General features: G+C 38.4%; 2 protein-coding genes across 7 annotated transcripts in view; one reads left to right on the top strand and one right to left on the bottom strand.

Annotated features, from left to right (window-relative positions):
• The first annotated feature begins 421 nt into the window (after window positions 1-421).
• On the top strand, window positions 422-6,498 carry LOC134620289 (synapse-associated protein 1-like). Its single transcript, XM_063466368.1, has 9 exons — window positions 422-721; window positions 1,101-1,219; window positions 1,314-1,380; window positions 1,619-1,692; window positions 1,776-1,915; window positions 2,020-2,171; window positions 3,593-3,639; window positions 4,501-4,645; window positions 4,731-6,498. Exons 1-9 carry the CDS (start codon window positions 544-546, stop codon window positions 4,856-4,858), a joined length of 1,050 nt encoding a protein of 349 aa, XP_063322438.1. The 5' UTR covers window positions 422-543; the 3' UTR covers window positions 4,859-6,498.
• A 93-nt stretch (window positions 6,499-6,591) lies between these two features.
• LOC134620290 (AP-1 complex subunit sigma-2) overlaps window positions 6,592-24,893 on the bottom strand; it is a 32,634-nt gene continuing 14,332 nt past the window's right edge. For 2 of the 6 annotated variants that reach the window (XM_063466369.1, XM_063466370.1), the window contains 2 exons: window positions 19,412-19,474; window positions 14,640-16,660 (listed from right to left, as the gene is read on the bottom strand). In XM_063466369.1, the coding sequence (XP_063322439.1) occupies window positions 16,625-16,660; window positions 19,412-19,474 (99 nt within the window). In that variant the 3' untranslated portion in view covers window positions 14,640-16,624. Of the gene's footprint in view, window positions 10,175-14,639; window positions 16,661-19,411; window positions 19,475-24,893 lie in introns of those variants that run through there. The other 4 variants (XM_063466373.1, XM_063466372.1, XR_010092100.1 and 1 more) reach the window with 3 other exon arrangements.

Raw genomic sequence — 24,893 nt, forward strand, 5'->3', positions numbered from 1 at the left:
GAATACTATGAGCTACTGTATGGTTATTATGTGCACTAAAATTTTCATTATCAGTTTTTAAAATGCAGCAACAGCTGCTGTAACTATAATGCTAGTTTTGCTACCTCACCACCTAGCCGTTTGTTAATGAATAAAAGACTTAAAGAGAATATAAAACTCCGATCGTCTCATTTTTCTGTGCACCACCGCTACAGCTATCATGTAGCAAAGCTGTTGTTTTTTGTCTCTCTGTGGGTGACTTTATACAATCACGAGGAATAAAAGTCCGATACAAACTCTTATAATTTTCTGAAACGTCGGTGAATGAAACGAAGGCGGAATCTACTCAGAGCGTTCCTTTCCATGACAACCACAACTACGGATGGTCGGTTAGCTCAAACCAGATGGGACAACGATTCGCGGAAGTGGGCCAGAGGTGAAACTTGACGAGTAGCCATCACATAAGTTTTAAACTGTCGGAAAACTAAACTATAGAGTTTAAAAGGCATAGTTAGAGCATGTTAAATAACTTATTTTAATCTATTTAGACTAAATACATAAAGTATGTTTAAGAACTGGTCAAGCTGGCTTGGAGCAGAGAAAGAAAGCGGCCAAGTTACAGAAGAGCCTGCTGATGCTAACGAAGAAAAACGCTGTAGTGAAATAAACAAACCGAGCGACCAGCAGGGCAGAGATGCTGGGACAGATGCTCAGCTTCTCCAGAAAGCAAAAGGTTTCAGTGGTGAGTTCGCTGCAGTCCACATATTGTTGTTGTGTTTCTTATTGTTTTGGTTTTGTGGTCAGTTTTTATAGGTTTTAGCACGATTTGAGCTTTGGGGAGAAAGCATTACAATACAAACAAATCAATTTGTGAAGGTAGATGCCTTATAGTCATCCACTATCAGATTTTACTTTCATTATAGTTAACTGAAATTACTTATGTTTTAAAATTGCACCTCTTGTAGTTTGTTTAGATGATGCTCATTTTGGATTCTTTTGTAATTGCAACTTTCACTTATGATTATTTTGGTAATGTATTATTCTGCTGATTATATTCTCCATTTGTTGATTAATTGCAACTATGCAAAACAGTAATGTGTGTTATTTTGGCTTCTTTACAGGTTACATTTATAATTTTGCCAGCAGCGCCTCAAAAAAATTATCTGAGTCCGTAGTAGAAACAGCTCAAACCTTAAAGAAGAGCGTGGAGGAGGGGAAGATCAGTGGAATTATTGATAAGGTGAAAAGTTTAATCTATTGTCTGAGCCTGATATCAAGTTTTTACTATTTAGGGTAAGTTTGGAATATTTGAAGGTTTGTTCTTCTTCCCTTAGACCATTTTGGGTGATTTCCAGAAGGAACAAGAAAGGTTTGTTCAGGAGAAAAGAGCTAAAGAGTATGGTAAGCACTTCTGTTGTGTACTTATGACGTGAAATGTAACAAAAGCTCTTTTAATTGATGTAGATGTTTGATTTAAAATCAACAGTGCTGGTGCACAGAAAATGCGTTTTTGTCCACAAACATGTGGACCAAACTGTATATCGGTTTTTAATCATTAATTAAAGCTTACATTTACTTGTAGCTGAAAAATATTTTCAGAACACCTCAGAACATCTCTGCTGCTTTTTGCCGCTCGTAGGTGCTGCTGTGCCTCCATGGGTGGGTTATAATGAAGAGGACGCCATACAGGAACAGATATTAGCTCTCTCAGCTGTAAATATCTTTGAAAAGCATTTCATTTATAATAGAAAGAAACTTAAATTATGCCTCACTGTAACTTTACTGCATTGTTTCAGGATAAAAGAAATTTTTTGCGTGACCCCCCTGCTGGGGTGCAGTTTTACTTTGACTTTGACCAAATGTATCCAGTCGCCATGGTTATGCTAGAGGAAGACGAGCTCCTGAGGAAGATGCGCTTCCATCTGGTCCCCAAACAGTGAGTGTGACATAAGTTAACTGCGTTAACTGCTGTGTTTTCAGTGTGAGCCTCCCTGCATCCCTCAGGGGTGACTGCGTTTTCCTCCATGCCGTTCTCCTCAGGGTGAAAGAGGAAGTCTTTTGGAAGAATTACTTCTACCGCGTGTCTTTGATAAAACAGTCGGCTCAGCTCACAGCTCTCGCAGCCCAACAGGCAGCTGAGTGGATTGATGTGAAGAAAACCTCCTACCCTTGCAAAGATCCTCATCAAAATGGTACAGTCTGCTCTCTCCTGTAAAACCTCTGCATTAAATACTGATGTTGATTTTTAAAGCTATGATATGAAAATTGATAAAATGTAAGAATGTACAAATATGACTGTAAGTATTTGTGTAATTCTTTATCTTAGTATTCAAGGAAGATTTATTTTGATTTTGACTGATAGTATTTCTAGTTAAAACAGAGAGTTCAGGTTTATTGTGTGATAAAGCAAAAAGTGAATTAACTTCAGGACCTTTGTGAGCATAGAGTGAAACACGTTTTTATTTAATGGGCCACATTCAGTCCAGTTTGATCTTAAGTGGATTGAATGAGCAAAAACGCTGCACAGCAACATAAAAAGTCAGTAAAAAAAATTCCTTTTGAAAAAGTGCAAGTAAAAATGTATTCAGTGAACAATCCATTAAAAATGGCAAACAGCCGGAGACGTCAGAAGGAAAAAAAGTGCAATCCCATCACATATATAGCTCATTACATGCTGTTGCATCTATAAAGCCACAAAATATTCACATGTGAATTATTTTGTAACTTAACTAAAACATCCGTGTGCTACTAGATCTTAACAACATGCTTTTTGTGTAGTAATGTTCTTACAACAGCAAGAGTCGCAGTGTTTGGAATAATTGTACTTATTTATTTATTTTCAATGTTCATAGTTTGTAAAACTGTCATGAGCAGGATTAGACGATCTAATGTTCCGTTTCTGTTCCATCAACGATATGTTTGACACTCGTGGCTTAGACTGCGTCCATAAGATGGGGAAATGTTTTAAGAAGTCCTATTTTTAAAGGCTGAGTGTTTTCATCATTGCTTTTTAAAAGGTAGATGTCACAATGAAGAGAACTTCATAGACTACACTGTCATACATTGGCAACTTGTAAATCAGAGATCGGTCAGTTGTGTTCATGAAGACATCAAAAGTCTGAGCGTGAGACCACAAATTAATCGGATTTTCGAATAAAGAAGCAGAGGGTCTTTTCGGCCCTAGACTTTTATACATCCTGACTTGCAACCACAGGCGTCGCCCTCTGCTGGTCATTGGAGAGCATTCAGGTTTAAGACATTTAGGGGTTGGTTTGAATTCTCAGACCCGGCAGCTCTTTTTTATATACAGTCTGTGCTTAAAGGCAATGTTAAAAGCACCATTAGGTTTGAAAAGGCATGCTATTTGGCTCCAGGTAATGATGTGATTCCAGAAGCAGCATTTTGATCAGTAAGATCTAGCTCCACCCTCCTGCAGACTGATGCACGCTTTTGTATAAACGTATAGTGTGAAAACTAATTTCTTTTCTTGTTGTCTTGATAGCAGTGGGATTTAAAATTTTTTTATTAGTATTAGAACATTTTGAATATCAAATTTTTCCCTTAAATACCTTTTCACAATGATGACATTTTATTTATTTATTTATTTTTGCAGATGCAGTTAAATCAAAAGCCAGCAGTCTCCAACCAAAGTCAAGTGAGGTAAGACTACCTGTTTTTAACCTCTGAGATCTAAATAATCCTAAACAAAGGCTGGCAGAATATGTGGTTTCTGGTTTCCGAAAGCTTTTCTTACATATCTCAGTTATCAGAGGATTAAAAAAAACCAAATTTAAAATGTTTTACTTTTCTTCATGTTTGTGATTTTAGTGACACGGAGTGAGTTTTTCTTATCAGTGGTTAATGAAACCTTATAGGGATAAAAAAACAAAAAAAAACAAACAAACCTCAGCAGCATGCTATGATACCTACGTTTTATAAATGACAACTTAATAGTCTTATAAAGGATACAGTAAAGGATTATTTTACTGTTAATATTTGCTGGTCATTAATATTGAATTTTGTATTATATTTGACAAGAGATTCTTCAGGCTAATTCTGATTGGCACGTGTTTTATAAGGGGTATTTATTTTTTAATGATTATCGGCTGTTTTCGTGGTTTTGTGATAAATATTTAACTACTGCTGCTCACTCGCATAACTTTATTTGAACCGAAAACACAAACTTTTCATCTTTTTGTTGGTTTTGGTGCCTGAATTTAACCAGTCAGCTGGTGGGGAAAAAAACTGTACAGAGAGCAAATCAGGACACAAAGAATGACCTCCAGGTTCAGTCATGTGATTTACACCACCGCCATCTGATCTAGATAATTTTTATACACACACTACTCTGCAACCATTAATCATTTATGAAGTTTTGCAAACACTGTCATTTCATTGTTTGTTGATGGTAAAAAGTTAACTAATTAAAGGTAATAGTTTTATCATTTATTATTGCTGCAGAAAGGTCATTATAAAGCAGATTTTAAAGCTGAATCTGAGCTTCTGTTTGCGTTATGAAAGGATGAAGAAGAGCTCTCCACCAGTCTGCACGTGTCTGAATTTGTAAGTGATACTTTTGACTCCTGTGAGATCAACAAGGAAGACCTGTGCAAAGAGATGCGAGAGCTGGTTCTGGACAAGAGGGAAAACCTAAATGCAGAGCAGGGTGAGTGCTGTGGTTAAACTGGGACATTGTACTGTGTGTGTGTGCGTGAGCTCAGTGTGTTTTTTGTTTGTTTGTTTGTTTTCAGAGGAGATGCCAGACTGGGAGAGAGAGCTGCAGGAAGAACTTCAGGAGTACGACGTGTTGGCTGACAGCGAAACCCACGATGATAACTGGGACAAGGAGATTGAAGAGATGCTGAAGGAGGAGAGTTAGAGTAATGAGCGACACCTTCAGAGGCTCTTTGGTGATTTCTTACATCTTCGGCCTTCCAACAGCTCTGGGAAGTTTGCATTCATGCGTGTTTAATTCAAAATGTGAAGAGAAAATAGATGTTACAAAGACAATGTGTCTCACATTAATAGAAGTTTACAGTTTGTTTTTTTTACTTTACCTGATTTGTTATCAGGATTAAAGCTAATAAAGATATTTTCTCGGTAATCTAGCTCACTCTGCATAGTGGGTGACTAAGTTACCAACTCGATGTCATGTTACGGATGAAAAATTTGGTTTGCAGCACATAAATTTCCATCAGTAATCAAAAATCAAATATCTACTTTCATCCACTGTGTTTTTGAGTTTGCCGTTAAAAAAGACGGCTGTAGCCATGGTGACACATCACACTGGTTTTGGACTCCACATTTTAAAGCCTCAGTATTAGCGTTTTGGCTGCCCTGTTGTTTTTTTGGAGCCAGAAGTTGGGCCAAAGGGTGGCGTGATAGGTAGTGGCTCCATAGTTTATTTTATGTGTTCACCTAACAAGCAAAAGCTTCCTGGTGCATCTGGTGTAAAAGTCTGCCAATCAAGCATAGAGCTTTGTTACTAGTTACAGCAGTGGACTTAATCTATGAAAGATGGACGCTACTTCTGAGCACTGAAGTGGAGCTAGTGTGGAAGTGGCTGTACCCTGCATTCTTTTAACAGCCAGCAGGGGGTGACTCTTGATTCAGAAAGACCTCCAGTTGTGTAGAGGTTTATGGTAATTCAGCCTTCAGCTCCTGTAATCCATGATCTCTGTAAACATGTTTGAGATGAATTCACAGCCTGAATCAGTAGTTTCATGTTTTATTGAACACAAAGTGAAGCTCATTTGATAAATTATTGTATGGATTATGGACGATAAAGCAGGATGTGCTTCAGGGTGAGGCTAAGTTGTGATTGATAAGTCATTAACAAATGAGCTTACAGCATTCTTGGGTTTCACAGTCAGATCCATTGTACCTCAGTTTTAAAAAGCTGAGACACTAAAGACAACCAGTTTGCGTCATATGTGACATCACAGTGGCTGTGCCCATTATTTATATACAGTCTTTCATCATACATACTATGTGAGGCTATGCCAAAAAAACAAGCAACATACTGAAGGAAGAATACAAGCGCTGCTTCGTTTGCACAGCAGGCTTGTGTGGAAGCTACATTTCTGGCAGAAATGCTGATATATTAACTTCTTAAGCCCCAACGCCCCCTGATACGGGGGCAAAAGGCAGGAGATCAGTTAGGCTTGGGGCTTAAGAGTTTAAACCGGACTATGAACAGTGAATATTCTCTGTAATTCATTAAACCAGAGATTTTAGTTTTGGTCGGAGAATTTCATGAAACCAGTGAAGTATATTTCTCAAAGTTTATCCTTGACTGAGCCACCCTTTTTCATACATACAAATGATTTGTTGGTTTGTTATGCTTTTTAAATGCTGTTAATAAAATACCTACAGGCTTTGGACCCTGTGTATTTCACCAAATTTATTAAACAGATGAGTGAACATGCAGTTTTTTTGAATGCATTGTTTAATGTGAAGCCATGCCGGTCCGAAGCAGTCTTCCTCTTGTTTATGTTTTTTTGGGACTTTTCCCCTTATTTTTTTACATTAAAGATGTTTTTCTACAGTTTCAGACATCATTGAAAAGCTGTGTGGTGTGAGTGAGACTTGAATGAATGAGAGGAGCCCGGCTGTTTGTGATACTCTCTCTTTATTGCTGAACCTGACAACAAAACATTAACTTCCTCTTTCTTTTTTTTTTTGTCCATTTCAGACAATGATAGCTGTAAACACATCACGCACAGGCTGCTCGGCACTCACGCTGAAGCTGCTGTATAATTCACTTTATACACAGTATGGAATAGCATTTGTTCTCCATAAGTCACACTGCCGATATACTGTAAACCACACACTATCAGTTGTACATGAAAAATGCTCATGTGAAGTTATAGAAAACAGCAAGAGGCTTAAGAGTAGTTCAAAGTGTAAACGAGCTGTGACGTTTGGATTAAAACAAACCTGCACAGAGCAGAAAATAGACACCACTTTATGATATTTGTACAGTCCTGTGCCCAAGGCATTTACAGTGTGTCAAAAAGTGGACCTATTATGTTTTTCCTTATTATCTGTCTTATACTGTTATGATGGTGGATGTATGTAAAAGTCATTTCTTTGAGCCAAAAATTTAGTTTCAGGCAGTTTTTCTTATTTTTTGCTATTTTTTGGATATCCTTAATAGACACGCCCACCTGCTGTAAAACAAGTTTACAAGGGGCAGCCAATCAGGAGCAGCTTGGCTAGCTTCAGGAGATGAACTGAGTGGCTGCGTTTAGGCCCAGATTATTTTTTAACTGCGAATCATGCAAAGCGACACTAACAGAGTCAAAGAGAAGGGAAATCAGCAGAACAGGTCCACTTTAAATGTGTGAAACATTTGTTTTTTCATCCAAGCGGCTGTAAATTCTTTTTAGTACATTTACGACACTATTGCTATTCAATGCATGGTCACTTAAGCAGTGTCACAGTAAATAGGTAGTTTACATGCTGTACAGTGTGTGGCTGTCACAGGCCGAAGAGTCGTTTATACTCAAAAGACAGTGAAACGGTTTTAGCAGAGTAGTCCTGATGAGACCTCAGCTCAGGGTGTAGATGGGTGGAGCACAATGTCACTAGACCCCCTGTTGGATGCACTTCACACAAATCTAACACAGGAGTGATGGAGGTGTCTTTACGAGCTCTAACGTTCAAGTTTTCTAAGTACAGTGCTCTTCACAAGCACTGGACTGGTGCTGACAAATATTACATCTTTTAAAAGAAGTATATGCAATACAACATCAGTAATCTACAGTACATGCTTACCTGCACTCAAAGAACGACTTTCAGAACACGAAACAGGTAAACACCACCATGAAGCCAAATAACTACTCTGTTTCAACCTCTGCTGGACGCAGTGACGACTTCAGCTATAAATGTTTCTGAATGAGTTCATGAAAACTGCAGAGATGTAATCAGGCAGTCAGAATTATACTAATAATTATACAGTATGTTTATATTCAGTGACATTATGAAAAAACGATATTTATGGGATTGGGAACATGAGACCATGCAAACTGATCATAAATGTATACGTTTAGCTGACTGTATATAAACTGTATATAAATGACGTGGTGTTATGATCTGATGAGGTGAGCAGGTGTGAAGTTCTCTGTAAGTTGAGTGGACGGGGAACACTGTAGTAACTACTATTTACTACAGACTGGAGACAGAGTCAGTGATTTTAAGCTAATGTCCTGATTACATCCATCAAATAACACCAAAGCCAGTTATCCTGAGTGTGAACTTAAAGCTGTGTTAATCATCATGTTCTATCTGGAAATGAGAAGAATACTTTTAATGTGAATGGGACGGATCTCCCTAACAAACCCAAAATCTGAGCCTCTTTATCTCAATTTTATTTTGGTCCCTTCAGCTGTTCCACACAACCTCCCATTAATCCTCTGTGCACCCTGTTGCCACAATAACATAAAGTTTGTGATTAACTGATTAAGAAAGTAAATCTCATGGTTTAAAGATATTTGTGGACAACAACAGAGAACTAAAGAACAGGAAATACCTATACTAATAAACACAACCTTCCTCTTTTGTCCATTTCAGACAATAATAATGTAAACACGTCTGGTAATATAACACACAATCTGCTCTCATGCTGAAGGTGCTTCACTTTATACACCGTCTGTAATAGCTGTAATAGCTTCTATTCATTGTAAATCACACACCTGATATACAGTAAACCACACACACACACTTATACATGAAACCACATCATGATAAAATCTGTGACTAGCCAGTAAAGAAAGAAAGAGCTGAAGGAGTTCATATCCTGGCTTGTAAACCTTCTGGAAACTCGATGTCACCTCATCTCTACTGTGGCTGTACAAAAGCTGTTGTTGAATGTTTGGTAACACTTTATATTAGCCATTGCTACTAAACACTCCATTGATAGTTAATTAAGCTGTGGGCTCTGACTGTGTGGTTTGAAATTTATAACATCCAACCATTAACCACATCCTTAATTATCATTTCACTGTTTGTTAACATTAAATCACTATCAATGTTCAATCAGGTACCAATTACGGTTATGATGGTTATTATAAAATGTTACCTACAGATTCAGTGACATGTTTTCATAAAAATAAAACAAAATAATCATCACAGTAGTAAACATCAAGAAAAAACTGTAAACATTAATAAAAAAATAATAAAATTAATTCAGTTCCAGTGGCATGCAAATATATCTGTTATGCAATAGTAACATCAGTGAGCGATTAAGGCATTCAGCATTAATTGGAACATCATTTAGAAACCAAATAAAGGAGCGAGGGTTGCTGGTAAACTCAGAGAAAATTCTTAATTTCACATATTTTCTGTTTTCAAATTATTTCACAGTAATTTCAGGTTAAAATGCAAAAAAGCAGGGGTGTCAAAAACGCAGCTGGGGGTCCAGTACAGGCCAAAAAAATATTTAAGGTTAACGAATCAGCGGTGCACATCTGAAACTGCTGCCCCTGTTGGTGAAAGTTTTAGATTAATTTGAGCACAAAGGAGAACAAAAAAGGATTTTTATTGCCGTGGGCATACTAGTGTGGCCCGCATGAGATCAAAGTGGGTTGGCCCATTCAAATAAGTCTCATTCATTAAAGTATAAATATACTGGCTGTAGGATATACTGAGTTCAGGATTATCACAATGCAGATATGAGAGAAAACAAAACTTTTTGGCTCTGTTAATGTAATACTTGCCTTTGTATTACAGCCACTTCTTTGGGTTTAACTAACATATTTTAAATTCAGAACACTGCTAACACCTCACACTGAATAAAGAAATCACATCAGCGTCCAAAAATAAATAAAAAATCAAGCAGGAATTCACTCAGCACAGCGTCCTGGTGTGGATTTGAAAGCAGCATGAAGCTTAATTAAGCTGGATTTGTGTCTCGGTAAACAGTTAATGTCATCACACAGAAACAAATCAATAACTCAGCAGGAGATACACACAGAGTGCTACATCATTTGTCTTTAAAAACAGTAGAAAACAAGGCAGAGTCGTGTTACACAGATGCACAGGAAAATTATATTGGTGTGTGTGTGTTGAAAGGTGAACTGTTATCAGCTACATACAGCAGAGTAGCTGGCTGATGGAGGAGTGTGGATGGCGATGAAGATGGTGTTTATGTCAGTCCGATTTCCTCCAGCACGCTGCGCGGGGTCTCTGCTTCCTGTGATGAGAAAGAAGAACCACAGCTCCAGTGAAGCGCTCAGCTGGACGCACACACAAACACACCATGTTTCATCTGCTGTTATCAGCAGTGGAAGCACTACAGAAATATTCTAAGGAAATGATTACTTGTAAAATAGATTCTGATTGATTTCCTTGTTACATTCGATACTACAAATCTAATCAAAGCCACATTAATCTACATGAAGATTTTAAAAGTGAATTTAAGCTGGGCTAAGCTGTTTTTAGGCACCACTGGGCAAAAATCTAACCTTTAACCTTTCAGCTTTTCTAACTCAAATAATCTGGGAGGATAATAGACTTCTGCACATCCTCTTGGCCTTTTTTAGATTTTAGAGAAAAATAGCCTGTTATGGTTGAAAGTTGGGAGTAATATAGTCAAAATAAAATTGTAATTTCTATCTGCAGTATTTTAGTGGTCTACCTGTTGGTCCTCAGATCCCCCCGTGAGGATACATAGGACTGGACATTAAAGACGTACGTAACTTATAGGTCTTAAACCTGCATTCTTTATAATGGCCAGCAGGTGGCGTGTCCTCTGGGTTGGTCCCCTTTTTCACTTCTGAACTACCTCAGTTATTCATGCCATAGATTCTGCAAAGTGCTGAAAACATTCCTAAGATTTTGGTCCATACTGACATGACAGCATCACACAGTTGCTGCAGATCTATGATCTGAACCTCCTGTTTCACCACATCCCAAGATTTAGTGTACTGAGATCTGGTGACTGTGGAGGCCATTTGAGTACGGTGAACTTATTGTCATATCCAAGAAAACAGTTTGAAATGATCTGAGTTTTGTGTCATGATAGGTTATCCTGCTGAAAATAGCCATCAGGAGATGGATATTGTGGTCATAAAGGGATGTACATGGTCAGCTACATACTCCAGTAGGCTGTGGTGTTTAAACAATTCTCAGTTGATACTAAGGGGTCGAAAGTATCCCAACAAAGGATCCCGCACATTACATCGCCCCCTCTACCACCTGTCTTATCTTTGACATAAAACAAGATGAATCCATGCTTTCATGTTGTTTAGACCACATTCAGACACCACCATCCAAATGCTGCAGCAGAAATTGAGACTCATTAGACCAGGTGATGTTTTTCCAATTTTCTTTTGTCCAATTCTAGTGAGCCTGTATGAACTTCTTAGCTGACAGGAGTGGCACCCAGAGCGTTCTTCTGCTGCTGTAGCCCACCTGCTTCTAAGTTTGAGATGTTGTGGGTTCAGAGATGCTCTTCTGCATACCTGCGCATCAACAAGACATTTTTGTCCAGAGAACTGACCATTCTCTAGGAACCACAGAGATGTTTCTGAAATGCTTAGACCAGCTAGTTTGGTACCTTAACCATGCCACGTTCAATCACTTAAATCACTTTTCTTCCCCACACTTCAGCAGGCTGTCTTAACTATGTCTATATGCCTGAACACACCAAGTTGCTGCTATTGTAGCATACATGGGACATCAAACCAGAACAGAATCATTAATCAAATCCAATAAAAATCACATTGTTTACTGAATTCATCTGAAAATTATATTTACAGCATTACACTTCAAAAGAAGGGTAAAGCAGGGTGCGCTTTACTATGTGACTGACAAGTTACTACCCAAGAGCCTATGCCAGAAAGTTGATTCTGCTCATCTGGACGTAGCGTTTTTAGTAGGAGACTAAAGACTCTTTTTGACTTGTTAAGTCTCAACTGACTGTAGGTTTCCCCAACCTTCAGTCTGGTCCGTCCCTTACTTGTCATGATCAAGATAAAAACACTCATCTTGAGGGTTTAAAACAGGACTACAATCACCAGTGGGTGACAATCAAATTCCTATATAATACTCCAACATCATCTGTAATCATTAATGGACAAATATTTCCAGTTAATTTAGTTAAACAGATACAGACTGATAACATCACAAGAATGGCAACAAGTTTACATAATCACAACATCTGTTTATACACTGATGACATCATTCTCTGGCTAACCAATCCCACAGCCTCACTTCTATTAGTCCACTCTGATCAACAGTTTTGGTAAGGTCTCTGGCTACTCAGCTGAACTTCCTTTAAGCCGTACAAGGGGACCTACACTGTAATCATAAAACCCAGCTTATTAAATACCATGGAATAAATATTTCAGTTAACCCAAAAGATATCTTCAAATGCAACTTTACCACATTTTTTCACAGTATCCAACAACTCCATGACCAAAGGGAACACTCCCATACTCTTTAATCCATCACATCGCCTCCATAAAAATGACGAGCCTCCCCTCGCAATGACCCCTGTTACTTCACCTCCAGAATGATTTTCCTCCGTTAACTCTACAGTCAACAAATTCTATTGGAAAGATTGAAAACCTATAATTAAATTGACCACACTTCAAAAAGCAAAAAAATATGGTGCTTTAGACACTCCAAATTTCTACAACTATTTCCTCTCCCACAAACTTAAATACCGTATATCTGAGATTGGACCAAAAACCTGAACTGTAAAGATTGTCTAATTCAACACATTGTTTTCACTGGGAGATCAGTTACAGGTCATTACTGCTTCAAATCAAATACAGTAAGTACCACGCTCTCTGCCTGATCTACAGCAAACAACCTCCTCCTCTAACCTCCATCAGGCATAATCCAATATTCAAAATTGAGAAGAAACCCATTAAGCTCCCTCCATGGAAACAGGAAGGATTAACCAACCTGGGGCACCTATTCAGTGGCAACAGTTTCCTGATCTTCGATCAGTTTCAACACTTAAACAACACACCTTAGAACCATCACTAACGCCAAATGAAAAAAAGCCATAATTGATCATCATCTCTTGTTTTAAGAACAATCTGCATCCTTTATTGAAAAAATATATTCTCTTCAACCCCCCAAATATCTCACAAATACGTGTTTTCACAGCATCACCACTCATAAAATGAACATAATGGGTTTTAGTAACATCACTCTGTCCCACTGAAATAGATAATTATTTCTACCCATTCTGGCTTTTTGCTCCAGTAGAACAATTCTGGATCATGGGGCAGCTGTCCAGGCTCCCCAGCCTCAGGATCCCACAATCCCCATCTGTTTTATGTCCAACCTACTGATCCTCACTGACCAAATGCCATGCAAATTTAAAGAAATACATAAAATCCACCTTTTTGCCTCCACTCCACTACTTCTGTTCATTTGCTTTTGTGTTTGATTTGATGTCATATTGTCATCTGTCAAAATGAGTTTTTATTCATTTGTAAATTTTTTTAAAAGGAGGGGGAAAAAATTGGCTGACATCACGATAGACAATCACAGCGGGTATCCAAAACAGAAGCAGCAGCCTTAACGTCAACTATAGATGACTAGTGTTTGACATCAGCCAACGAGCACAACCTGGCTAATTGTCCTTTCTGACTCTAAAAATACAAAGATAAAAATTAAAAATTGAACTTGTGACTAATCAGGGGCACAGTGAAAGTGAGTCATGGCCCGTTTTCCCATAGACTCGGGTAGGACCAGAAGAGTCACCCCTGGTGTCAATTAAAAAAAAAATGCAGGTTTAAGGTACTTGGGTGCTGGTTTATCTTTTACTCTCATTCTCAATCTTAATTCGATCAGAGAAGGACGAGCTGAGATACAAAGGAGCTTGCAGGTTTGCAGGGGTCTAAAGCATCTTAAAACATCATGATCTATATGAGGTTTGCCAATAGGATGCATAGAAGGCCTGACTTCCTGACCTGCTCTTTAACTCTTTATTGGCTGTTCTACAAAGGAATACATTTAAATACAAGTGAAAGCAGAACAAGCAAGAGCCACCCACAACCTCATACTTCAGTTTTGTTAATAAACTGGTGATTTTATAGAAAATATGTTCACTATTCAACATCCCTCACATTTATATATGCACTAACTTGGAATAAATAAACAAATAACAGGACAGACAGGCTCTATCCTATTTAATGCACATCTACTTTGCTAATCCTACCCTAACCAGTTCTAACTAGTGTCACAAGTTGTAGTTAACAAATTTCAGGGCTTGTGTCAGAAACAAAGAGAATCACTTACTTTGGCATCCTAAAAAAAGGTTCAGCACAAAGTAAAGAGAGTAAATTCATCAGAGCAGTGACATAAAATTCATTTAAGCTAACACTTCCACACAGTGGCGTCTGTGGTTTCATTTTCAGTGCAAAATGTTCAGACGTGACCTCGAAACATCCACTCTGCATTAATCACCCTTTATAGACTTTTCACACAGGGGAAATATTTTGTCAGAGTGATGAATCCCTCGTTGCCGATTATGTAGGCTAAACCCGTTAATCTGGGAAATGAATGGAGTTCTGCACAATTCAGACAGAGAATAAAAGCTGTGGAAAAAACCCTCCAATTTCAGAGAGCCACAGGGGGGAAATCCATAAACTCAGAGAACAACGGTTATATTAAAGAAAGACACCAGTGTGCTGATGTGACAGAGAATCGTAAACAATTTATTATGTATCCATTACGTACATCAATAAAGTGAGGGTCCATTTATTCAGCTGGCTTTCATTAGCAAGACACAGAAAAGACATTTCATATGAAATGTTTATTTATTTATAATAGAAAACATATTTGTAGGTCTAATTGTTTCAAGCGTTTTAACGTCTATAATCAACATAAAACCCCGAAGAATCTTTAATCCGTGCAATCATTGCAAATACAATATTCATTTAGGTAGAATTCCTCTGAAACCACTTACCATGAAAAACTTTTTTTCTATTTATTTAAATATTTATTTAAATAGGAAATAATCATGATCTGTGAATATTTTTAAAATAACTCGGCTTATTAATTGACAGACACTTAAAAACTATTAAAACTTCTAGTGTGTGCTTCAGTGTGAACACTGGTTTGATTTTCACGCTCATAAGAACATTTTACAAGATCACAGCAAAAAGAAAAACCTAAAAATCAAACAGATACATATGATGTGAGAGTGAGAAGATACAAGCAAAACAGATGAGATACAGAAATGGGTGAACATGACTTCTATTGCATTCACTTCCCACAAACATGACCTGGGAGTCAAAACAAGTTAAAAACATGAAAAAACTGGATGAACCCCTCATGGATGTAATACTGACTCAGGTATGAGTGGTGAGCGTGGAGTCTGTGTTTAATTAAAGCTCAGGTTTGTATTTTGTGATCTGGACTTCGAGAATTTTGAAATTCTCTTTGTTTATAATTAAATACTTTTAAAAGTACTGAACTGTATTTTTAAACACAGTCAGCACCTGTACTACTTGTTTCCCCAAAGACCAAGTGGAAACAGCACAAATGAACAAAAGAATTAAGGAAAGTTTTGTGAAGAACATCTATCATAAAAAACTGATATAATCTCTTATTTGACATAAATCTAAATCAGTCTTGTATGCCATCATGATTAACAAGGTCAACTTAATGCGTTTTTTCCAGAAAGAGATGCAGCTATGAAGCGGAAGAAGTTGTTTACTAAGTGGAACCGCTATTTAGAGTGGACCTATTATTTTCTGTTACACAATTTTCATAAACAGTTTGACTCAAAGCTGTCACAACGCCAGATTTTCAGTGGATGACTACGGCAGCCAAAAGTAAATTAAATGTAAGATGCTGTTTGTTGGACCTGACTTGTTCAAAATATCCTGAAGCTAGCTTTAGCTCAAAACATAAAGCAGAGGAGCCGAGGAAACAAACTGGAATTAAAAGAAAGAAACACTGTCTCTAGTGTTTCTCTTAACAACCACAGAGGTATAAAAGAGCAGTGGCATCACCGATTGGTTGTGGAAGTCTCTCGAGATGAACGCTCTTGCCGTCACCATCTTGTTTTTGAAACTGGTTGCAATGAGCAAGGCGTGGCTCTGACTGTGAAACCACAAACCAACGTGTGTACTTGGGCTACCTCCTTTCTGAGAGTTGGAATGACCAAAATTTGCAAAACAGACTCTTAAGTTTTATTCAGTGTGACCCAGAAAAGCGTTTAATCTAAGAGTTTTCATGCAGACTCCTGCAGTATAATAGGTCCACTTTAAATTATTGTTAATATTTTATTTTTGGGTCATGATGGCACTTAATTTGCTGCTTTACAACAATAACAAGGAAACTGTTGAAATGATACAAAGAGTTCAGTGGAGCAATGACAGGCATGTGACAATGCATCACCACAAAATATCAAATGGATCGATAACAATATTGATTACGTTTTCGTTGTAAATGTGTGTAAATGCTTCCATTCATGGTTGTTTTAAATTTGAATTTGATAATATTGTATCATGACTGTCATGTATGAAAATGAATGAAAACTGAAAATACTGTTACACCCCAAACCAATGACAATGTCGGGTGCCGCGTGCAGAAAGGAAGGTGCCAGGCACTGAGGAGCTCAGCATGCAAGGTGGATAGCAGCAGCAGCAGCAGCAGCAGCGGTGGCAGCCAATCAGTACACAGGCACATTAAAGTACTCATGACGGGGCTGGAGGAGAGAAATGCACACAGCTTAGTAAACAAAAGCAATACTGCTTCCAACAGCCACTTCATTCATAACGTGCAGGAGACAGAGCAGCAGGCAGGACAAAAGACTCTCACCATTGTTTCCTCTTTTTCTCTCAAAGGAAGGTTTGGCAAATGTTTGCTTTCTGACTTAGCTTAAAGCTGGTAATACATAAGTGTGGTTAATTCTAGAAAAAATGTACCCATTTTCCATCTTACCTTATTAAAGAAAAAACTCCCAAAGGTGAAACAATCATTTTCAGCGTGAAAGTACGAGCAGAGTTTCACTGTCTAACTTATTAAACGTTATCTCACAGCAGGTACAACATAGCTGTAATCATACAAGTCGTAGTAGCGGACAGCGTCACTGAAATGTTAACATATGAAAGTAGAATAAAGACAGATTAGTGATGAGTTCACTCCAAACACGAAGCAAAGTTTTTACATATCAAGTCAACGTGAAGAGGTGAATTAATGCAGGCAAAGTGAAAAGATGCATTTAAAACTTGCATCCACATGAGGTTATTTAAAGTTTTGCAAAAAAATTCACTTCACACTGTGTTGCAAAACCTCATCAGCTGTGATGCTCTGAACGTCACCAATTGAGCTTACTGACGCATGCCAGGGGAGTTGAATGCATGGCTCAACGTCGCTTTTACATACATGAAAAAAGGAGACAGAGTTGGAGAAAAACAAAACTGTAGGAGTTCGTGATATGTTCTGAAAATACATTAGTGTAACTTGATTCCAGCTATTGAGTGTACGCCTCCTCTTCTTGTAGGCTGCTAGCGGCGAACATTTGTGTTTTTTCAATGCACCCGTATTTGTATGAGTAACTCAAGGTGAGACGTTGCTTCATGTCTGGCGTGAACGCACCAAAGGACAGACCTCAGTTTCCAGTGTAAACATGTATTTTAAGAGTTAAATGACTGGTTACTGTTAAAAGGAGTCGAGGAACGAGACCAGGAAGACCGTCTAAACCAGCACGAACTGTGCTACACACAAACAACGATCAGTCACAACATCAAAACCACCGAAACAGCTCTGACTCATCAAGACTTCAGAAGTTCTCCTGAGGTATCAGACACCAAGACGTTCACAGCACATTCTTTATATGTTGGAAGTTTTGAGGTGGACCTTCATATATTTAATGTGTTTTATCAACTCATCTCGGAGATTGAAATCTTTGGAATGTATAAGTCTAATCGGGATCTTGGACTTTGGTTCTTTAAAACCTTCCTGTACTTGTTCCTCACTGTGACAGGACCCATTATCTTGCAGAAATAAGTGACCGCCATCAGGGAACATCTCTGTCATAGAGGGGTGTATGTGGTTTGCAACAGTATTCCAGTAAAAGTCAAAATGTTTCCCAATGTTTCCCAGCAGAACATAACACAGATCACTGTGCTGCTCCCACAGGGCTGCCTTCTTCCCCTACTGTGTCCAGGTGCCATCTTTCTGCAGGTAAACAGTGCAGTCCAGGCCTCTTCCTTCCATGGCGCCACGGTTCAGCTGTTCCACTCATGTGTGAGTTGTAGGAGATTTTAGCAGTTCAGCAAGACTAAATTAGATCCTGGTTCCTGTGCACTAGCAAAGCCACTCTAGAAACATGTCTTGCTACTCATAAGCATCTTGGATCTTTTTCATTTATTTATTTTAAAGCTTTATCTAAATTAACTTTATTTTCAATAGACGCAGCATGAACAGAATCACCGGTCAGGTCCAGTAAAAAAATGCTTAACATGTTTGCTGACTTCACACCAAAATTAGGTTTTGAAAATTCATGATTTTTTGAGTCCCATGTCTTTCTCTTAAATTGTTCCTGTCACTGATCATCCTTCCCTGGACCACTTTTAGTAGGCAGTGACAGCTGTGTACCACAAACAAATTAGAGAATTCTGTAATGACAAAGATGGCTCCAAAGAGCCAATCAACTGCTGAAATGGGAATCATCTTATTGTGCTACGTATTGGAGGTTCACAGCTGTTTCAACTGTATAGCTGCAAGTATGTTTCTCTACTCTTTATCGTACTAAAGATGTGGATAAGAGTGGGAACAATTTGACTATTCCTCAAAAGTGGCCTTTTGGCCTTAGGCCCCCTCCTCGATTCAGAGATGGTCTTGCATTACATACTACTACACACTGATATAAACTAATGAAAATGTATATTTTAAGAAAACAAATAAACATGTACTGTTCAGTTTTGTAAATAAAATAATTATGATAACATTGATTTTTTTAAACTTGCAAGAATGGCATTTGTCCTGTGCTCTGCCAGGATGAGCAGAGACATTAGGTCAGCACCCTGGATGAGCTGTTAATGAAGTTATGATGCTGTGAGGCAACATACACGTGTACCATTAGTTTAACTTGCCGGCGGAAAAAGAAAAAAAGGCTTTTAAAACCTTATTTTGGGATAAAGTAACCAAACTTTGCAGGTTGCTTTCACTGGAGTTGGCAGGTGATTCTGTACATGCTGTATTTTATGTCCCAGCAATGACTGCAGTTAAAGTTATGGCGCTCTCTCAATTCATTTATGCAGGAACATCAAAATTGCCAGGATCTGTTCCAACATGCGGCAGGCAGACGCCTCTGTGATGAGATAATTAGTGTCACTCACCTCACTGTCAGTGGTTTTAATGTTGTGGCTGATTAGTTCACACAGTTAAAACACTGAGACATGAGGGCTCTAGCGGTACACACAGCCTAAATCCACAGACACGACGTATTCACCTTAGCAGGGCTAATTCTGGAAAAGACCAGAAGACTCAGAGGCCATATTTGGAACCACCATACCTGTGAGGTAAACATTTTTACAAGGACAAAGACAAGTAAGTATGAAACACCGTCGTCACGACTCTCAGCAACCTACAATGCGGGTACTACACATCTACAGACTCTGCTGAGGGAGTAGGAGATTAACCGTGCACCACCACAATAACTGTGCCCTCTTTGCGGCAATGGCTCTGCTCAATTTATCTCTGATGTCTCCCATGCAGGGCTGGAAACCTTCTGAGGCATCATTATTCCAAAAGAAGATCTGCTTCCTGGCACCAAAGTAATGGCCAGCTCCTGAGAAATATTTCATTAAAGGCTTATTGAAATCGCTTCAACCAAATCCCCTGTGGTATGTTTTCCATGTAATTACTGCACTATGCACTTACTAATGCCTAAAGGCACAAGGACCTAACTCAGAATGAGCCCAGCTCCTCCCGCATCGCTTTTACCTGCAGTTTTTAGTATCCACAAACTTAATATAAGTTTAAATTTAAGGAAAATTAAAATTAAACATTTTTGCCCCTAAAGTAATTAAAATGGAGCCTGATTTGTCTGTTTGTTTATCATCTGATGTTCCACTTTTACCCTGTGGTGTTAAAGCTTCCTGCTGAGTAGCCTGATTACTGAATTACACTGTCAAGAAATTTGTGAACTAAACAGTTTCTCAATCACCAGGAGCGCTTTTAATTTGATGTGATTGCTCTCCTGAATTTAAAATTACTAAAAAAACAAAACAAGAAGCATCAGAATAGTGACTAATTATCAAGCTCCATACTTTGGTTGCAAAAGCGCTGGTTTTCATGCTGGTGACATTCTTGATTCTCACTGTGAAAAGACCAAAACCATCGATGAACTGGTCTGACTCATTCCTCTGTGTCTCAGAGCTCCACTGTGTGACACATTCCCTCATGATCCCAAATAATCATCCTGTCGTTAACTTTAAGGTAAGCCAACAAACACCATTACGCTACTGGAAACAGTTTGTACTACACCACGTGTATTATTCCACACCCAAGTACAGTGGAACCCCGACTTACGAAATTAATTCCTTCCCGAGGGTCTTTCGTAAGTCGAAAATTTTCATAAGTCGAAGCACCCATCGCGCCTTTTGAGTGAACGATAGGCTATAGGTTAATTGCTAACTGCAACAACAATACGTCGTTCAAGAGGAACAGCGAAGCGCAAGTATGAAAGCCAAGGGGGTTGTCACATAATTCGGAAGGCAATGTGGGCATTGTAGGCATACTGGGCTCAGCCAATCAGAGCCAGCGGATTTCTTTACGCGGGCATTTTGCCGTAACACGGGCAGAAATATTGCCGTTAAGTGCCTTCGTAACTTGAAGTTTTCGTTAAATGGTGTATTCGTAAGTCGGGGTTCCACTGTAGTCCTAAAAAATGCTAATATTTATAATAAGTGAGCAAACTTTGATAGGAACTACAAAACCATGATGTTTTAGATAATTATTAAAACATATTTATATTCATAAGATTTTTATTTTTTTAAGCACAGATGTGGTTGTTGTGACAGCTATCAACCACATCAGCAAGCATGGAGAGAGCGTCACTTTGGTTTTGGTCTTTTCTTCTGGATTTGTAATTAAAAAAAAAAAAAAAAAAGAAGCAAGACTATCTCAGTATATATTGGCAATTAATAAGAATGAATGAAACTGAACAGTATTAGTAAAAATGCTTATATAATAATGTTATAGCGTAGTTTCATTGTTCAGAAATCATAAATTTGAACAGTTTCATTCAGTGCTGTTAGAACAACAGCTGGTCTTCACACAGGCAGCATATTTGTTTCAATTTAAAATCCCAGAAAAAATTTAAATGACAAGAATTAATAGTTTTAATTTTCTGCAATAATGTTACAGTAATCAAAATTTACAATCAGAATCGACCAAAGCAAAAGTGGGAAGGTTTGGATTATGCTGCCTGTTAGTCTACTCAGACATGTCTAAACATTCAAAACTGACTTGGTGCCTGTTATGACCCTCATGTTGTGTTACGTACAAGGTGAGATCGAAAAGAAAACCTTACCTCACCTCAAATTTGTCCAATCTCCCTTCATGATCATCAAGTTTTGCACCTCTGGACAACTTCCATTATTTCTATGTTTGGATTGCTCAGCGGCAGCAGTTCACCTCTGCAGGCACCGCTCTGATGGATCTAAGGTCTTGACCAAAGTGTCAAAAAGGTGACCAAATCTGGCAGTAATAGACCTTTTCCACTGGTATTGACTCAGCTCAACTCAACTTGGTTTCTGTTGTTTTCCATTAAAACTGAGTACCACCAAATTGTGTAGGGTTGTTATAGCAATGCGGTCAAAAGTCCTGTGACGCCTGTGAGGTCATGAATGCCACAACTAGGGCTGCCACGATTAGTCGACTAGTCACGATTACGTCGACTATTAAAATCATCGACGACTAATTTAATAGTCGACGTGTCGTTTGAAGCTTTGTAAGATCACAAAAGATGCAGGACTAGGATTTAAGAGTGTAATAACGGACTGAAACAGAAGATGGCAGCACTGCATGTACAAGGATGCCAGCTGCCGTTAAACCCCGAAGAAGAAGAAGCTGTGTCCCAGAATTCATAGTGCGGCCCTGCTCAGTTTCCAACAATGGCGGTAGCTAGTTAGTTTTAAGATTACTCTTATTATTCTTCCTGGGTCAGTATTTTATTTGTTCCTGAGTAAATCGGTTTGGCTGAGATTAAAGTTATAGTTTTTACACAGCTGAATAAACGTCAAGCAGACAACTGATTATCAGAAGCCTGAGATGCTCGAGAATATACTCCGGTGTCCTGTTATATTTTAGATAGCAAGGAGCAGACGGCTGAGTTTATTAAACTTCACCGAAACAATCTGCAAATTTCATTAAAATTTAATGAACTATCATCTTACAGAAACGAGCACTGCGTATTATTCACAAGGTTGGTTATCTAGATCATACTCACAAACTCTTTCTTCAGGCAAAGTTACTCAAATTCCAGGATTTGGTTAATTACAATACATCCATAATCTTATACAAAGCCTTTAATAAACTTCTACCTGCAAATCTACAAACTATATTTGAAATTCGAGAAGGGGTTTATAATGTGAAAGGCTTCGGTGAATTCAAATTACCCAGAACTCGAACAACCCGTAAAGGTTTTTGTGTGTCTGTATGTGGTGTGAAAATCTGGAACAGTCTGAGTTTACAACTGAAACAATGCAAAAATATTTATAGATTTAAATTCCTCTACAAACAGTTGGTCTGGTCACAGTATACTCAATGATGGTTTTAGTGTGCTCTGTAATGTCTGTTCTCTTACCATTGCTGGTATGGATTCCAAGAAAAAAAAAAAAAAAAAGTGTGTGCGTATGTATGTACATATATGTACATGTGTGTGTAGATATATATGTATGTATGTATATGTATGTGTGTTTGTTACTATGAAATTGCCTGTTACCTGTGGTAACGCAATTTATAATTAATATATTCTGTATTCAGTTATGAAGGTTCTATTTGCTGTTTGCGAGCTGCCGTTGAGATGCTTGTATGTGCCCGGGGCTGTTAATGGGTTGTTTGGTTTGCAACGATGGGCTTAGCTGCGGGAAGTTTATTGTTTTTTGTTGATGAGTGAGTATAAGGGTGGGACTAAATAAGTTTTCTTCGTCCCACTCCTTTTCAGGCAAATTTAGTTTTTTGTTTTGTGCACTTTATGTTCAATATATGTATTTCTGTTGTGCCTGAAATGAACAAATAAATAAAATAAAATAAATAAAATCTTGTCTTTATTTTTAGTTAGCACATACCTTAAACACTTAAAGCTGTAAGCTAATGATAGTTATATAAGAGCAGATGCTGCTGGTGCAATAAGCTGTACGTTGTACGTCCAATGGATGCATGATCTGATTAGTCGACTAATCGCAAAAATAATCGGTGACTAGTCGACTATCAAAATAATCGTTTGTGGCAGCCCTAGCCACAACAAAGGAGGACATCTGCTACACGGTGTATGACTTTTTGGCAGACTCGGGGATGAGGGTATTATTTTTTGTGAAGTCATTTTATCTTTGCTGGGTTTTTTTTTTCAAATAATGGTGGTTTTGATTTTCATGATAGAGACTCATGACTCATTGAGTGACGTCAATCTGTGCCATGCAGTCTGTTGGCGTTATATTTTCAGACTGCCTCAGATCACTTGGACCCCTGGCCGAGTAGGTACTAAAAAAAGTGCCCGGTACCAGGTACTACCACTCAGTGCAAATCCCTAAAAACTGAGTCGAGCCGTGCCGAACCAACTCAAGTAGATATTAGTGGAAAAGAGCTGTTAGTGTGGTTGATAAGCAGTGTGTAGGTTGGTATGTCTCTGTGAGTGAGGGCACGATGGCACATGCTACAGTTCTGGTGGTTTATGCATAATCTCCTGCCTTATAGTAGAATCAGCAACAACAGACAAATCTATTACGTGTACCACCTAATGAGACAATTAACAGCCGAACTAGGAACTTAAACCTGTTTTTTTTTTTTCGTGCAAAGTCATCAAACTTTGTACTGAATGAATTAACCTTGCACAAATGTAAAAAAACCCCAAAACAAAACAATGAGCATGCAACCTTAGGAATTTGGTTTGACGTAGGAGTTGCTCTTTGCGTAATGTTAGGTTAGGTTGCGTAACTGCAGAACACACATGCAAATGGTCCAAATGAGACACACAGGCGCTGGGTGTGGTCCAGAGGTGCAGAGGAAGATGATTTTTTACATTGAAACGAATCAATTTTAAAAGAGGTAAAGGTTTCTTCTTTGTATGGGCAGAGTCGGACTACCCTTTGATCGCAGCCTGTATCTAGACTCAAGAGTTATGAGACAGTCACACTGACAGGCGTACATGCAGTTGACGGCACGCAGAACTGGAAACCCATGCTGACTGACTGACTGTACCAGTCTAGTACTTATCAATACCCTGGATGGAGGCATGGACGGACTCTAGTTCTTTATAAGATCTCCTCATTTGGCAAACTTCCCCAATCTTCACTCTGGCTCTATAAATACAGAGTTGAGCCAGTCAGAGACCTCATGCCCTTTCTCCCACTCAGATTTGGCTTCGTCCCCTTTAGATTTTGAATTCACTTCCTCCTAAGTGAGAAAATCAGCTAAATCATTTTAAAGACCTACCTACTTTATACACTTACAGGAAAAAGCCTTACTCTAAGCCTTTCAGTACAGTACGTTCTCCATCTGATGGTCCTGCTGTCGATAAATCAATGAACAGCTTTACGGTTTGTCCTCTGGGATAATGGGTTTGGCTGGGTGGTGGCAGCAGCCTCACAACTAATGGCAAACAACCACATTCAGACTTCTAAATGCTTTCCAGCTTCACATCACTCACTTAGGTCCAATTTATATTCAGTTGTAACTTGAGTAAAATTTCAAACTTTTTTTATCTGTCG

This window comes from Pelmatolapia mariae, linkage group LG23 (assembly GCF_036321145.2).
Source record: "Pelmatolapia mariae isolate MD_Pm_ZW linkage group LG23, Pm_UMD_F_2, whole genome shotgun sequence".
NCBI lineage: Eukaryota > Metazoa > Chordata > Actinopteri > Cichliformes > Cichlidae > Pelmatolapia > Pelmatolapia mariae.

Coding starts and splice junctions, on each gene's coding strand:
- LOC134620289 (XM_063466368.1), top strand. CDS start 544: ATGTTTAAGAACTGGTCAAGCTGGCTTGGAGCAGAGAAAGAAAGCGGC. Junction 1,381..1,618: donor GAAAAGAGCTAAAGAGTATG/GTAAGCACTTCT, acceptor TGCCGCTCGTAG/GTGCTGCTGTGCCTCCATGG. Junction 2,172..3,592: donor CAAAGATCCTCATCAAAATG/GTACAGTCTGCT, acceptor TTATTTTTGCAG/ATGCAGTTAAATCAAAAGCC.